Below are 12,102 nucleotides of genomic sequence, written 5' to 3'. Positions count from 1 at the left end.
GTGGTACTGCTTGACTATGTGTATATTTAGTTTTTTGCTGCCGTTTCAACCGGTGCTGTGCTCTCAGAGTGTCTGCTCTGTTTTCTATGAATGCACTTTTTTCTAAAGGATTGACTGTTCTGTCCTGTATGAGGGGTCCCCCTTGTGTTACAGTTATATTTCTTAATACAGCAAGACTTATGGGAAATAGTGTCTGTATATAGGCGCATTCTGACAGCCATCTTCAGTAACGCTTTGCTCCCATGATGCATTGTGCTGGTTTCGACAGTGCCACCCGGGAGTATATATTTATTTAAAGTAACCAGGATGCTTTCAGTCAGAATAATTGATTTAAAATATGTCAGTCTTTGCTTCTGTGACACTGTCTTACTTTATGAGACAAGTCTGAAGTATCTTTGTGAAACCGGAACCCAACTGTTACAGTAAATGGGATGCAGCCATTATTAATGAGTTCTACTGAGCAGATTCAAAGTCTTCTTTGTCACCAAATGCTTCTGACTGAGAGCAACAGCGCTGTCGTTTTTTGAGGCTACGACCAATCCATTTAGCTCCTCAGTCAGAAGTCTGGACGTCTGTTAACCCATCATCATCTTTATGCTATCAGGCTTATTGGTTTTGGCTCGCTCGTTGCTTGGCTGGCTACCAATGGCACTAGTTACTATAGTCTCCAATTTTCCAGCTTGTCTCTTTGTTCTTCTTCTCTGTCTTTCTCAAATGTGTCTTCCCTGTTTCTTCTTTCACCTCCCATTCTTGTGGTACATCTTTCTATCATCCTGCACTCCCCCTCTCTTGTTCTCTATCTCCCCATCTAATTTCCGCCTTTTGCTTCCCATTCAGACGCCTGGTGGTCCAGTCTCGTGGCTGCATGGTGAAGGTCACGCTGGAACACATAATCACCAATGAAAGACAAAAAAAAAAAAAATCTGAAAGAATTCAACACCCCCTCCCATCATTCTTTCCTCCCTCACCCCAACCCAAGCCCTCACCCCGTGTTCACTCCCTCATTCACTGGTTTATAAATCCAATCTTCTTTGCGAAAATGTGGCCTCGCCTGACACCTTCCCTTACCACGCTGGATTTTTTTATGGTCTTTAAATTCTTTCGGCTCTTAAGGCGAACTCTCTCCTCCCTCCACCATGATGGAGTTCTTAGCTCAGTTGCCAGGCAGAAAGTGGTCATGAGCTTATCCTCATCTGTATTTGATGGTGACCCCAGTTAAGGAGTTGTCTTATAATCTCGTGTGGAAAATGCCTTTAATAAATCTTGGGCATCACTGAAAGCCAACAGCCACAGCAATCCGGTATCAGCTTCCTCACTGGCCACATAGTGCCTAGGTTCACTTTACATTTACATCATTACAAAATGCACATCTCCCAGTGTCCATCACAAAGAAAGGTTACGCTTTCAACAGGCTGAGTAAAACCAGCCACATTGCACAGATGCTGCTCTTTGCACCACTTTGTCTGCCGCCGAGCTAACAGTAACAAAAACTCTGCCTAGCTGAGCACTAGCACTGCCAGCCACAATAGAAAACAATGGAGGAGGCAACTAGGGTCTTTGTCTTATACGAGACAATCGCACAGGAGCTTTGAGAGCAGCGAGTTTGACCCGTGTAGGAGACAGATCAGCGTCAAGTAGTGTATTTAAATGCTTACTGTGGTTTATAGCATGCATCAATCTTAGCAATTTGTAATAATTTAGTTAATTAATTTTCTTTATCATGTAATAAACCCCACCAAAAAAGTTCTAATTGTTCATTCATCATATTACGGACAGAGATGGTTTTGCCATCAATGATGACCTTCATGTCAGTCTTACTGCAGTCGTGATTACTAGATATTTCTGCAGTTGATTAATGACGTGCTGAGCTGCGTCTTTGTAATTGTCATTAACAGGGGTTGTAAAGAACAGAAGAATTAATGAGAGACTAATAGGGTGATGGTGGGGGATAGCTAGTTTTTTCTTTCTTTTTTTTGGGTGGAGGCTGGGAGGTCACCCGTCCACCCACCCACCCGCTCCACCACCACCACCACTACCCCCTCCCCTCCTCCGTCCTCCCTCCTGCCTTGGCCAGTCTCCATGTGCAGGGCTCAGGGCCTTGGGAATGAATGGCGCCCGGGCTCTGCTCCGTCTTTGAAGCCAGCCAGGAATGCGAGGCCTCTTTTTTTTTTCTTCTCCCCTCTCTCTCTGTTGTTCGGGCGGCCGGCAGCACTAGCAGCTATCTGCAGCAGTGAAATATTCCCTCCGCTGCGCTCATTGTGCATCAGAGAGCCGGACGTCATCGGCTGGCCAATCAGTGGCTCCCGCTAGGCAGCCTCGGGTCTCGGTGGGGGGAGACGGGACTCGCTAGAAGTCTTCTCTCTAATATCTAGCTCTCCTGGTTACTTGGTCTGGTCCCTCTTTAGAGGAAGAAAGATGTTCTGAGTGAGAAACAAGGACGGAAATCATTCATCAAATCCTTATTTGAGTTGAAACTTAGGAACCGTATTTCTTTTTCAGATGGAAATCAGGAAGGTCAGCGGTTCAGACTCAAAGTTTTGGTGAGTTTTTCTTCCTTTTTTTTTTTGTCTTGCTAACAGCGTTCTGTTGAGTTCCTAAACTTTCATTCAAACCAGTCTGCACGTTGTTGATCTCTCAAGTCGTCCCCAGTCTGCCTTGTGACTGTTGATCCAGCCTTCCAACTTGTGTTCGGCTTTCCTGCTGTCATTGTTCACTTCTCTTGTCTCTTGTTGTTGTGGTTTGCGTGTGAGGGTATTTGTCTGGGCTGGTCACCCTCTGCCTCACCCTCCCTCCCTCTCTCCTCTCTGTACATTTTGTCACTGCCTGTCCCCTCCATCACTTCCACTTGAGCGCTCCCCTGTTCGGGAGCCTCTCTCTGTTCGCAGAGGGAAGAGGAGGGCTGGAAACCACACACACACACACACACACACACACACACACACACACACCACAGATCAGAAGGCCCTTCATAAACACATGGAATCCCCCTTAATACTGTAGTTTGAAAGGCTCTTGGGAGGTGGGTTTTGTGTGTATGCAAAACGACCACCTAGGATCATCTTTGATTCCGGTTTTTCAGCTCAGCCAACAAGCGTCTACTATGAAAATGTTGCTGAAAAGGAGTTTTCAGTTGTCTGTCTCAGTTACCAAGTGGTCATTTACAGCACGATTTTTATATTTGTTGGTTCATCGTGTTCACAACATTTCTTGCACTTCCATCAGTGGTGAGGCCCAGATTTCAAACTACCAAACTGTCAAAGTTGATTAACTGGTTGGCTTGTCTTTGTTTTGTTGCCATCATTAACCTTTGTGTATGCATGACAGGTATGTAGCTTCAGGTAGCTTGATGACAAAGTCATGGAAAGGCATGCAGGTCATGCAGGACAGGAGCCTACATTTACTCTGTCATTAGAGTCAACAGTAAAACCTCAACCTGTCATTAACTTGCAGGGGCTGGTTTCTGGACTGAAGATGATGGTTTATGGATGGCTGATGAGTGCAGATGATTGTGTAACAGAATCGTTGGAGTTTTATCCCTTTAAGTTCTGTGTACCTCTACAGTGAACAAGGGAACCTGTGAAAATGGACTAAAGGACTTAGAAGAAACCCACCATAGATTGTCAAGTCAAGAGTGAAGTTAATTGTTTTCTGGTCGTCGAAAGATTTATCCCAGTCAAAAGGAATGGCCTTTAAAGTTTGAGTGCTCCGGCAAATTCAGTATGAATGGTTAATCAGGTGGTGTTTGCAAGTGTTTTTACAGGCTGATTGTGATCTACTGTGTCTCAGTTGGAAATAAATTTGTGGTAACAGTGATGAGCAGTATAATCAGAGCACAGTACAAAGCTTTTATCAAAGTACAATAGTCTGAACGGTTTCCTGATAATGGTCTCATTTATGGGACTTCTGTAGTTAAGTGAAAGTTTAATCTGCCCTACGTTTAAAGCAATTATGTGACAAGAAGGAGATGAAGCAAATGCGGATGCAAGAGTAATAAGGGGAAAAGGTAGACATGTCTTTACGGGTCACAGTGCTCTATAACAAGGCATTGTACATCTGTCACATGACTAATCCTTCCACATTTCTGTAGTTTCATATGGAATTCCTGACATTTTTTCATGTGTGGCTGCAACGTGCACTGCCAACCTCAAGGCCTTTAATTAGAGGCCTCGTTGATGCAAAACGGCAGACAGACTCCTTCAACAGGTGGTTAACTGTACTGACCTACAAACCCAAGCTGCAGTAAACTGTGTGAGCTGGGAAACCTCAACATGACTTAAAACCGTATGTCTTGTAAACAAAATGCTGTTAGACTCAGCTTTACAGCCTGACAGGAGCGGATACTGTTTTTGGTTAAACGAAATGTAATGAAGGGGAATATACTTGAATTTCTGAACCTACTCAATCAACTGACAAAAAATGATCTGTAACTTTTATCATAATTGATTCAGCAAAAATGTAAAATGTTAAATGGTTTCCCCATCTGAGTTGCCATGTACCAGCACCTCCACCCCGCTCAGTAGGCATAAACAGCTCTCCTGGGAAAAAGAAAAATGAACATTTTTTCAGTCAAGTGGGTATATGATTTGGCTTTACAACTTCTAACAGATGGAGCAAGATTTTTACAAGAGGAATTTGACCTAGAAATGCCAGGCAAAGATTTATCAGTGGTGACTTACTGTTTTCTGGCATCTTAATAGTGTCTGAGCAGAAAGCACCCTGCAAAAATAGCAGCTCTTTTCCCACGAACATTTTCACAAGCATGTACCTGATGGAGAATTTTCTTTCATGCATACGACATCCATGAGGTATGAAGGTGTTTTTCCTTGATGTGGCGGTGTGAGCTGTGTGTGCCGTCAACCGAGTGGACGTTTATGTTTGTGTGAAATTGTTATGCTTTTGCGAAGCAGTCAAAACAAAGCCTCATGATATATTAAGGATATGTCAGTCACTGAGTTTTTTTTTTTTTTTTTTCCCAATTCTGTTTGAACAGACATTTTGTTTAACCAGCTCACTCTTGAGTAGTCATTGTCCACAGATGTATAACTGGAGCATGAGAAGTCAAGATTTCAGGCTGATAACCAGTCTGTGCTGTGTTTGTTTTTTCCCTCAGGAGTTACTGAGCGTTTCAAGAGGCTTTGAATAAACAAAAAGGAGGCAGGAAAATGACCTAATTAGCTGAAAGCGTGACAGACGACCTGGTGCAAATGTGTTGGTGGTAATTTCCCCAGTTTCACCCACAACAAAGACACATGCATCAGCGCACACGCACATACAACACATTTACAAACCCTGCCCTTCCCTTCCTGCCATCCACCCCAGTCCTCCATGGATTCCTACAACTTCCACTTTGAGAGAATGAGCAACGTGGACCTGCATCCTCTGAGCCTGCCTGTCAGCCGGCTCTCCCCAGCCAAGTCCAACAGCAGCATCGCCGACCAACTTGCCCATCACCAACACGGCAAAGGAGACTCTGCCTACAGCTCCTTCTCTGGCGGGTCCACTGCCCCAGACTACCCCTCTCCCTTTCTCTCAGACGACCTACAGTCCAGTTCCTTCAGCCACTATGCTGATCTTAAGTACGTAAAGTCCATTTATCATCCAAACCAGGTTCTGCAGTCGGATTCAAGAACCATGGACCAGCTCTATCGCTCTGTGGAAGCTATCTCACAGCAGTACCGCAACAATTCCAACAGTAAAGTAAACCACAACAACCACAATGGTAATGACAGTTTCCATACCAACAATAAAGCACTGTCTAAACAAGAGGTGCCTCTAAGGGCTCCATCCCAAGGTGCTTACCCTGCTGTCCGCCCTCCTCCTGTCCCTGCACGACTGGATAGTTTTATAGCCACAAAAAACCTGGAGAACAGCAGAGTCCACCGCCCCATTACTGAGTTTCAACCCCAGAAGCCACAGCCTCAGCAACAGCAGAGACCCCACACTCGACCCCAGTCACATAGTCTAAATGCCCCAAGACATGAGACAACTAACCAAGAAACTAACTCAAGCTTCAATTCTGACACAGTGTACTCAGTTTGGAGGGGCTCTCAACAGCAACAGCCACAGGCCCAGCAGCCACCAAGCTACCGCCCCCACCTCAAGCCTCATGATCAGACCAGGGTGCCGTTGAACCCAGAATATCTTTTCATCACGGATAACAAAGCATCCTCTGAGCAGCACAAGTCATCAAACATCGTAAGCCGATCACCTCCCCAAGGCACAAGCCAGCCCGAGCACCGGAAACCTAGACAACACTCAAGCGGTGGTGCATGCAATGGAGACCATCACGACAAGTCCAGCGGGAGCGGTAGCCATTTTCAAAGTCAGCGCAAAAGGGCACATTCTGCTCATGACTGGCTCGGTTCAGAGCCAACCCAGGCTAGCAGCCCCTGGAATGCCGGTCAGAGTTATATCAACAGCAGCATCCAGCATAAGGGTCAGTTCTACTTTGTCACAGGAGTGTGTAAGCCGTCTGAATCTGGTTTGAGGACACACTCTGCATCTTTGTGTGGGTCTGAGGCTGGGAGTGAGAGCTCCACTGTGTTAGAGACACACCAGCTCAGAGAAAAAGAACGATGCCACAGCACAATGGATAATTTGTTTAGACCTCTCCAAATGAGCTCTCGCACCTCCAGTGGTACGATTCCAGATGAGAGAGAGGTTTTCACTTCTGTGTCCCAGGGAAAGGACCTGTCCCCCAGGAGCCAGGATCAGGAGAATCGCAGACTATCCCTCACCTCGATGCAGTCCTCTCGAAGCTTGGATGCCTTAGAAGAAATTGACATGATGCAGAGTCGAGAGATTGGCCGCCACACTCCCAACAACCCTATATTCTACTGTGGACCTGACAGAAACTGTCAACCGCATTCACCCTCACAAATGAAAGAAGTCACTTCACTGACAAGCAATGAACAGCCTAACCACCACAAGCAAGAGGAGCAGACAATGAGAGGAAAACGACAGCCCTTGGGAGATGCAGCCAGTGAAAGGATAAACAAAGAAACGACCCCACTTCTGTACCACCTGACCGGAGCCAGCAGGGCCGCATTACAGCCTAAAAAGAATGCTGATTTGACTGTAAAAAGCAAAGACCCGATCCTAAACAAAACAGGTCATGGAGACGTGGCTGCCAGTGATCATGAGAGACCTCTAAAAAGTGACACAGGCAAGAGCGATAGAGGCGAAGTTACCTCTGCCTGTAACACCCTGGATGACTCATTTAAAAAGTACTACAAAGAGAAGCTGAAGGATGCCCAGTCTAAAGTCCTAAGGGAGACATCATTTAAAAGGAGGGACCTACAGCTGTCATGGCCACACCGCATCAGGCAAAAACCTGAGCTGTGGCCTGCAGTGATTCACACTTTCTCCTCATCACAGGACTCTGAGACCTCCACAGACACACTCACTCCCTCTGTGGCTTCTGAGGAGACAGAAAGGGGGAGCATAATGGAAGAAGTCAGGGAGAGTCCAAAGGAGATAGACAATGACACTGAAAAGGAAAATGGGAAACCCCCAAATGTGGCCCAACCTCAGGTAGCACGAATCGGATGCAAGAAGCGATTGACTCCAGAGCAGAAGAAGATGTGCTACTCTGAACCAGAAAAACTCAATCAGCTTGGTGGTGTCCCCTTCCATTCTGCTTGCCGCTCCTTTGGCAACGAAAGTGACAACATGTTTGCAGTTGAATATGAGGGAGAGCAGCAAGGAGAGCAGGGACTGGTTGCAACACGAAGGAAGATGTTTGAGACAAGAGGCCGAGCCCTCTCAGCCTCTAGTGCTTCGAAGACTAACTTAAAACATCTGCAACACAAGGCCCTGGTGGAGTATATGGAGCGTAAGACGGGCCAGAAAGTGGCAGAGCCGCAGCAACCAGGGCTTCAGTTGCCACCTCCATCCAGACAGAGGCATTCCCTTGGGGAGAAACCATTTGACTGGGTTCCCAGACCTCTATCAGGAAATCATGAGGGCAAAAACACCAAGAAGAATAAACTCCACAGGCCACACTCTGCAGGCCGCATCCTTGATTCTTCCACCAGCTCCATCAGGTACAAAAGTGAAGCAGATCCAGAGAGCAAGAAATTAATTTGATGTTTTTTTTTTTTTGTTGTTGTTGTGTGCATCAAATCCAACATTTTATCTGTGCTATTTTACAAAACAGGTATGCCCAGTTCTTCTCAGCTCAGTCAAATCAACTCAGATGGAGAGAGAGCCAAGGTCCATCTCAGGGCAAGTCTGCCTCAGTGGAGAGTCTCTTGGACCAGCCAGAGCCACCGAATTTCTTCAGGAATAGATCCACATCCACACCACATGCCTTTGAGGTATGTCAGTTCAAACTGAGATATTTAAAAATTTAACACATACCTGTGACAATAAGGTGTAGTCTGACCAACCAGTTGTCTATTGCTAATGAGAAAATATCTTGGTAGATATATGTGCACATAAACCTTTCACCTAAAATCATCCATGCCACAATTCTGGGCTTTATTTCACCAGTTAAAGTCAGTGTCTGATAAGCTTTCTACCTAAGTATATGAAAGTATCTTTGCAGTCAGAAACTTTTCAGTCAAAGAAAAAAGACATTAATAAACCCACACTTGACTGTTACTGTAGTATTAAAATGTAATTCATATGTTGCTGTTTGGGTCTTCTGCAGGGTCTGCAGGCACATGACAATGAGAGAGATCCATTACCAGCTAATTCTATGGTAACCTGGAGGTATGTACCAGCACTGCAGACAAATCGGGACATTTTTATTGGTTTTAGGTCAGGAGAGTATTAGGTCAGTGATGTGTGTGCTGCAGCACAGACTATAAATCTCTACTTGATTCATTGTGCCACTAGAAAGTCAACACCCACCTGCTCCGGCAGACCAAACCAACATTCCTGTTAAAAGATTTATGCAGGGACTGTAAAAGAATCATTGACTGAGCCATTTTCAAGGAGTTGGCCTATTTCTGTGATTTGTAGGAATATCAAATTATTACTGCCAGTCTGCAATGATATTTTCCAGAATGTTTGAGAATTGTATGATGCAGATTTATTTGCTTTTAAAGTAATTGCATATGAAAATGTGACAGCCAGAAGTGTCAATTTAATAGTTTTTGTTTTAATTTAAAGGCCAAGCCTGTTCTGAAGTAATCATAGTTTGTATCAATGGATGACGTATGTTACACATTTAAACACTGCATGTCAATGTCAGTTCCCAGAAGAATGCCACTCAGGATTCCTTAGTAAAGCCAGCCCCTGAGGGCCAGCAGCGTGTCCGTGTGGTTGCACAGAGAGGGAAGTCCATGGAAGAGCTTGGGGCATCAAAGTTAACAAGACCGTCAGCCCTGAGTAAAAGTTCCGAACAGCTGGATCAACTGTGGAGAGATTCGACTGGACCAGGCGGACCAGACAGAGAGAAGAGGAGTGTTTCATTCTTTGCTGAAGTCAGAGAGGCCCAGGACAGAGGGAGGAAGAAGCAAAGTGTAACGGAGCAAGCAGGAAAAGAGCCAGAGATTGTCGGTCAGAAGATCACTCAGGGACAGACGCAAAACCAAACCCAGAAAAAGTCTTTGTTGAAGCAGAACTCAGAACCAGGGGAGGATGCCACAGTAGGAACTAGGAACTCAAGTGGATCCACCTCCCCTACCTCCTCCTCCTCTTCCCGCGCCAGAGTTCGCTCCGGATCTCCTGGATGTCACGGCCCTGTCACAGATGTGTTCAGGTTCAATAGTGAGGCTTCATCGAACCCACCGTCCCCCAGAGGTCTAGAGACCAGTGAGAGGGAAATCAAATCCACCTCGTCCAGCCCCACCCAGGCAAAGCTTCCTTCTGAAAACTGGCCCTCCTCCAGGTAAGATTCAACTCCACACCAATGCAGCACTTATTTCTTCTGTGAAATTATTTGACTAGTTGAACGTGCCACCCCACTTCCTGCCACAGCTTCCTGAAATCTTCATCATTTGAATATATCACCCTTCAGGTGCCCAACTAAAGCAAACTCTAACAGGTGTTTATGATTCTGCAAATGCAATTTTGGCAAGGTGTGATTCTTAACCACAATTTGTTTAACTTCCAGTAGAGTCAGGACCTCTCCTTCTGTGACTGGATCAGAGAGAGAGCAGTCGGTGGATGAACCAAGCAATGACACCGCACCACCTGATTCCAACCACGAAGTGTCTCTCAGCTGCGGCGTCACCACAGATCCATCGCTGTGGATTCTCCCCTCAGAAGAAGAGACCAAAGAGGAAGCCCAGAGCTCACTGCTGACGGACAACGTCTTGGACGAGTCCAGCAGCTCAGCTCCTCCATCGCAGGCATGTGAAACCTCTGTGTCTCCCTGCACCTCCGTCTCTGACGCAGACATCAGTCAGCAGGTGGAAGAGGAGAAAAATCCAGAAATGGACAATGAGAAGTTAGCAGAAAACCAGGAAGTGGAGGAGAGGGGAACACCAGAGGGAGAGACGGAGAGCCAGGAGATGCCAACGGAGACACCTCAGTGGGAAGAACTTGTGGAAGCGGTTGTCAAGGCCGACCAATCACTGGCCAGAGTGCTCTACCCACTGGCCAATCGCAAGACGGCAATGATGCTGATGGAGCAGCTGCTGTCAGAGGACACGCTGCTCATGGAGGAGCACTACAAGAAGAAGCAGGAGCAGAAAGGAGCTGCAGAAAGGTAAATGTTAACGTCCTGGAACATAAGCTGCAAATTCCACCAGTACACATTGTGGCTGTGGCCCATTTTCAGTAACTCCAGCATTGTAAAGTCCATAAGTCAACATTTAACGAATGCCTCCATGTATTTATGTTGAAGAAACTAACGAATGATATTCATTTAATAAAGTTTATTTAATGAAAAAAGTATCTCATTCCCAGTATGTGTATGTCAATGTGAAAAAAATGGCACTTGGTACAGCCCTAGATGTTAGTATAGAAATGGAAGACAGCTGGACTTGCTTTAGAAATTTTCCAAATCTTCGACCTCCCATCCTTTCAGGTGACTACATAGCTCTTTATCTTATATATACACACAGTGATGGAAAGAACAATCCATCTCACTCACATCTTCCAAAGCCTTTTACAGCTGACATGGTGCTCAGACTGCAGATGAGGCCAAATTAATTAGGATTCCTAGTTTAATGTTTCTCTATGAAACTTGAAACCGGTTCTTAATGGCCAAAGAACTGAGCTCCACCTGCGCTGTGTTACCTTTTGTTGCATCACATGCACAGACACACCTGGCTATCTGCTTACTGCTGAACATGCACTCAAATTTCTGCTAGCGTAAGCACACTTCAGATACATAGCGAATGTGCAGTTTCATTCCAGTGTTTTGTAAGAAGTAACAGCGGTGCCTTGCTCAGAGTATGCTCCATGTGAAGACACTATATTTGGCACAGCTGAAATAGACATTAAATTTGAGCATGTCAGTGCTGTATTGTGATGGCAGGAATCATTAGCTGCATCAACAGGGTGCAAAAAAGCTTGCTTGACCTAAACACAAGTTTCTTTTTCTAGTGCTGAAGCGGTCGAAGGGGCTGAACCGTCTCCTTGTCCCTCTGCTCCTGACAGCCTTAAACCTCAGTGCACAGACACGCAGGGCAAAGCTGACATCGCTGAGAAGAAGGTAATTATTAATTTGTGCATGACAGAGAAGTGATCTTTAACAATCACAACAGAAATAAGCCATTATGAAGATGCTGCAGCAAAACAAACTGAGACCAGTGTCTCCCAAAAACCTATAACAAGGCAGTATACAGTATCTGTGTGCAGTACAGTATGTCTAAAGGTGTCACAGCTTTGTTGCATGTGCATTAAAGATGACAATAAACCAGAAGGGACCGCAGAGCAAACAGGACTTGTGGTCTTTTCTTTTTACAACAGAAAAAGTAGTGGTGATTTTACACTGATACCATCTTGAAGTTATTTGGCCTTAAACAGACTCACTCAGACTGAGCTATTCAGCACATGATGTACTGTCTACCTCTTATCAGTGTCTCCCAGTTGCTAATGTCTGGCTTAGCACATAGCCTCCCCCCTCTTCCTGACTGCCTTACACATCCACTATTACTGAATATACAGCAATGATCCAGTGGCAGCAAATATGAAATAAATATT

The 12,102-nt window shown here is 45.4% G+C and overlaps 1 protein-coding gene across 4 annotated transcripts in view; it reads left to right on the top strand.

Annotated features, from left to right (window-relative positions):
* shroom1 (shroom family member 1) overlaps positions 1-12,102 on the top strand; it is a 31,163-nt gene that overhangs the window by 14,011 nt on the left and 5,050 nt on the right. Inside the window, exons 2-8 of one of the 4 annotated variants that reach the window (XM_076750793.1) lie at positions 2,500-2,540; positions 5,111-8,045; positions 8,159-8,318; positions 8,654-8,715; positions 9,200-9,838; positions 10,064-10,660; positions 11,503-11,611. In XM_076750793.1, the coding sequence (XP_076606908.1) occupies positions 5,326-8,045; positions 8,159-8,318; positions 8,654-8,715; positions 9,200-9,838; positions 10,064-10,660; positions 11,503-11,611 (4,287 nt within the window). In that variant the 5' untranslated portion in view covers positions 2,500-2,540; positions 5,111-5,325. Of the gene's footprint in view, positions 1-2,280; positions 2,541-5,110; positions 8,046-8,158; positions 8,319-8,653; positions 8,716-9,199; positions 9,839-10,063; positions 10,661-11,502; positions 11,612-12,102 lie in introns of those variants that run through there. The other 3 variants (XM_076750792.1, XM_076750796.1, XM_076750794.1) reach the window with 3 other exon arrangements.

This window comes from Chaetodon auriga, chromosome 15 (genome assembly GCF_051107435.1).
Source record: "Chaetodon auriga isolate fChaAug3 chromosome 15, fChaAug3.hap1, whole genome shotgun sequence".
Classification (NCBI taxonomy): Eukaryota; Metazoa; Chordata; class Actinopteri; order Chaetodontiformes; family Chaetodontidae; genus Chaetodon; species Chaetodon auriga.
This window is presented reverse-complemented; position numbering and strand designations above follow the sequence as displayed.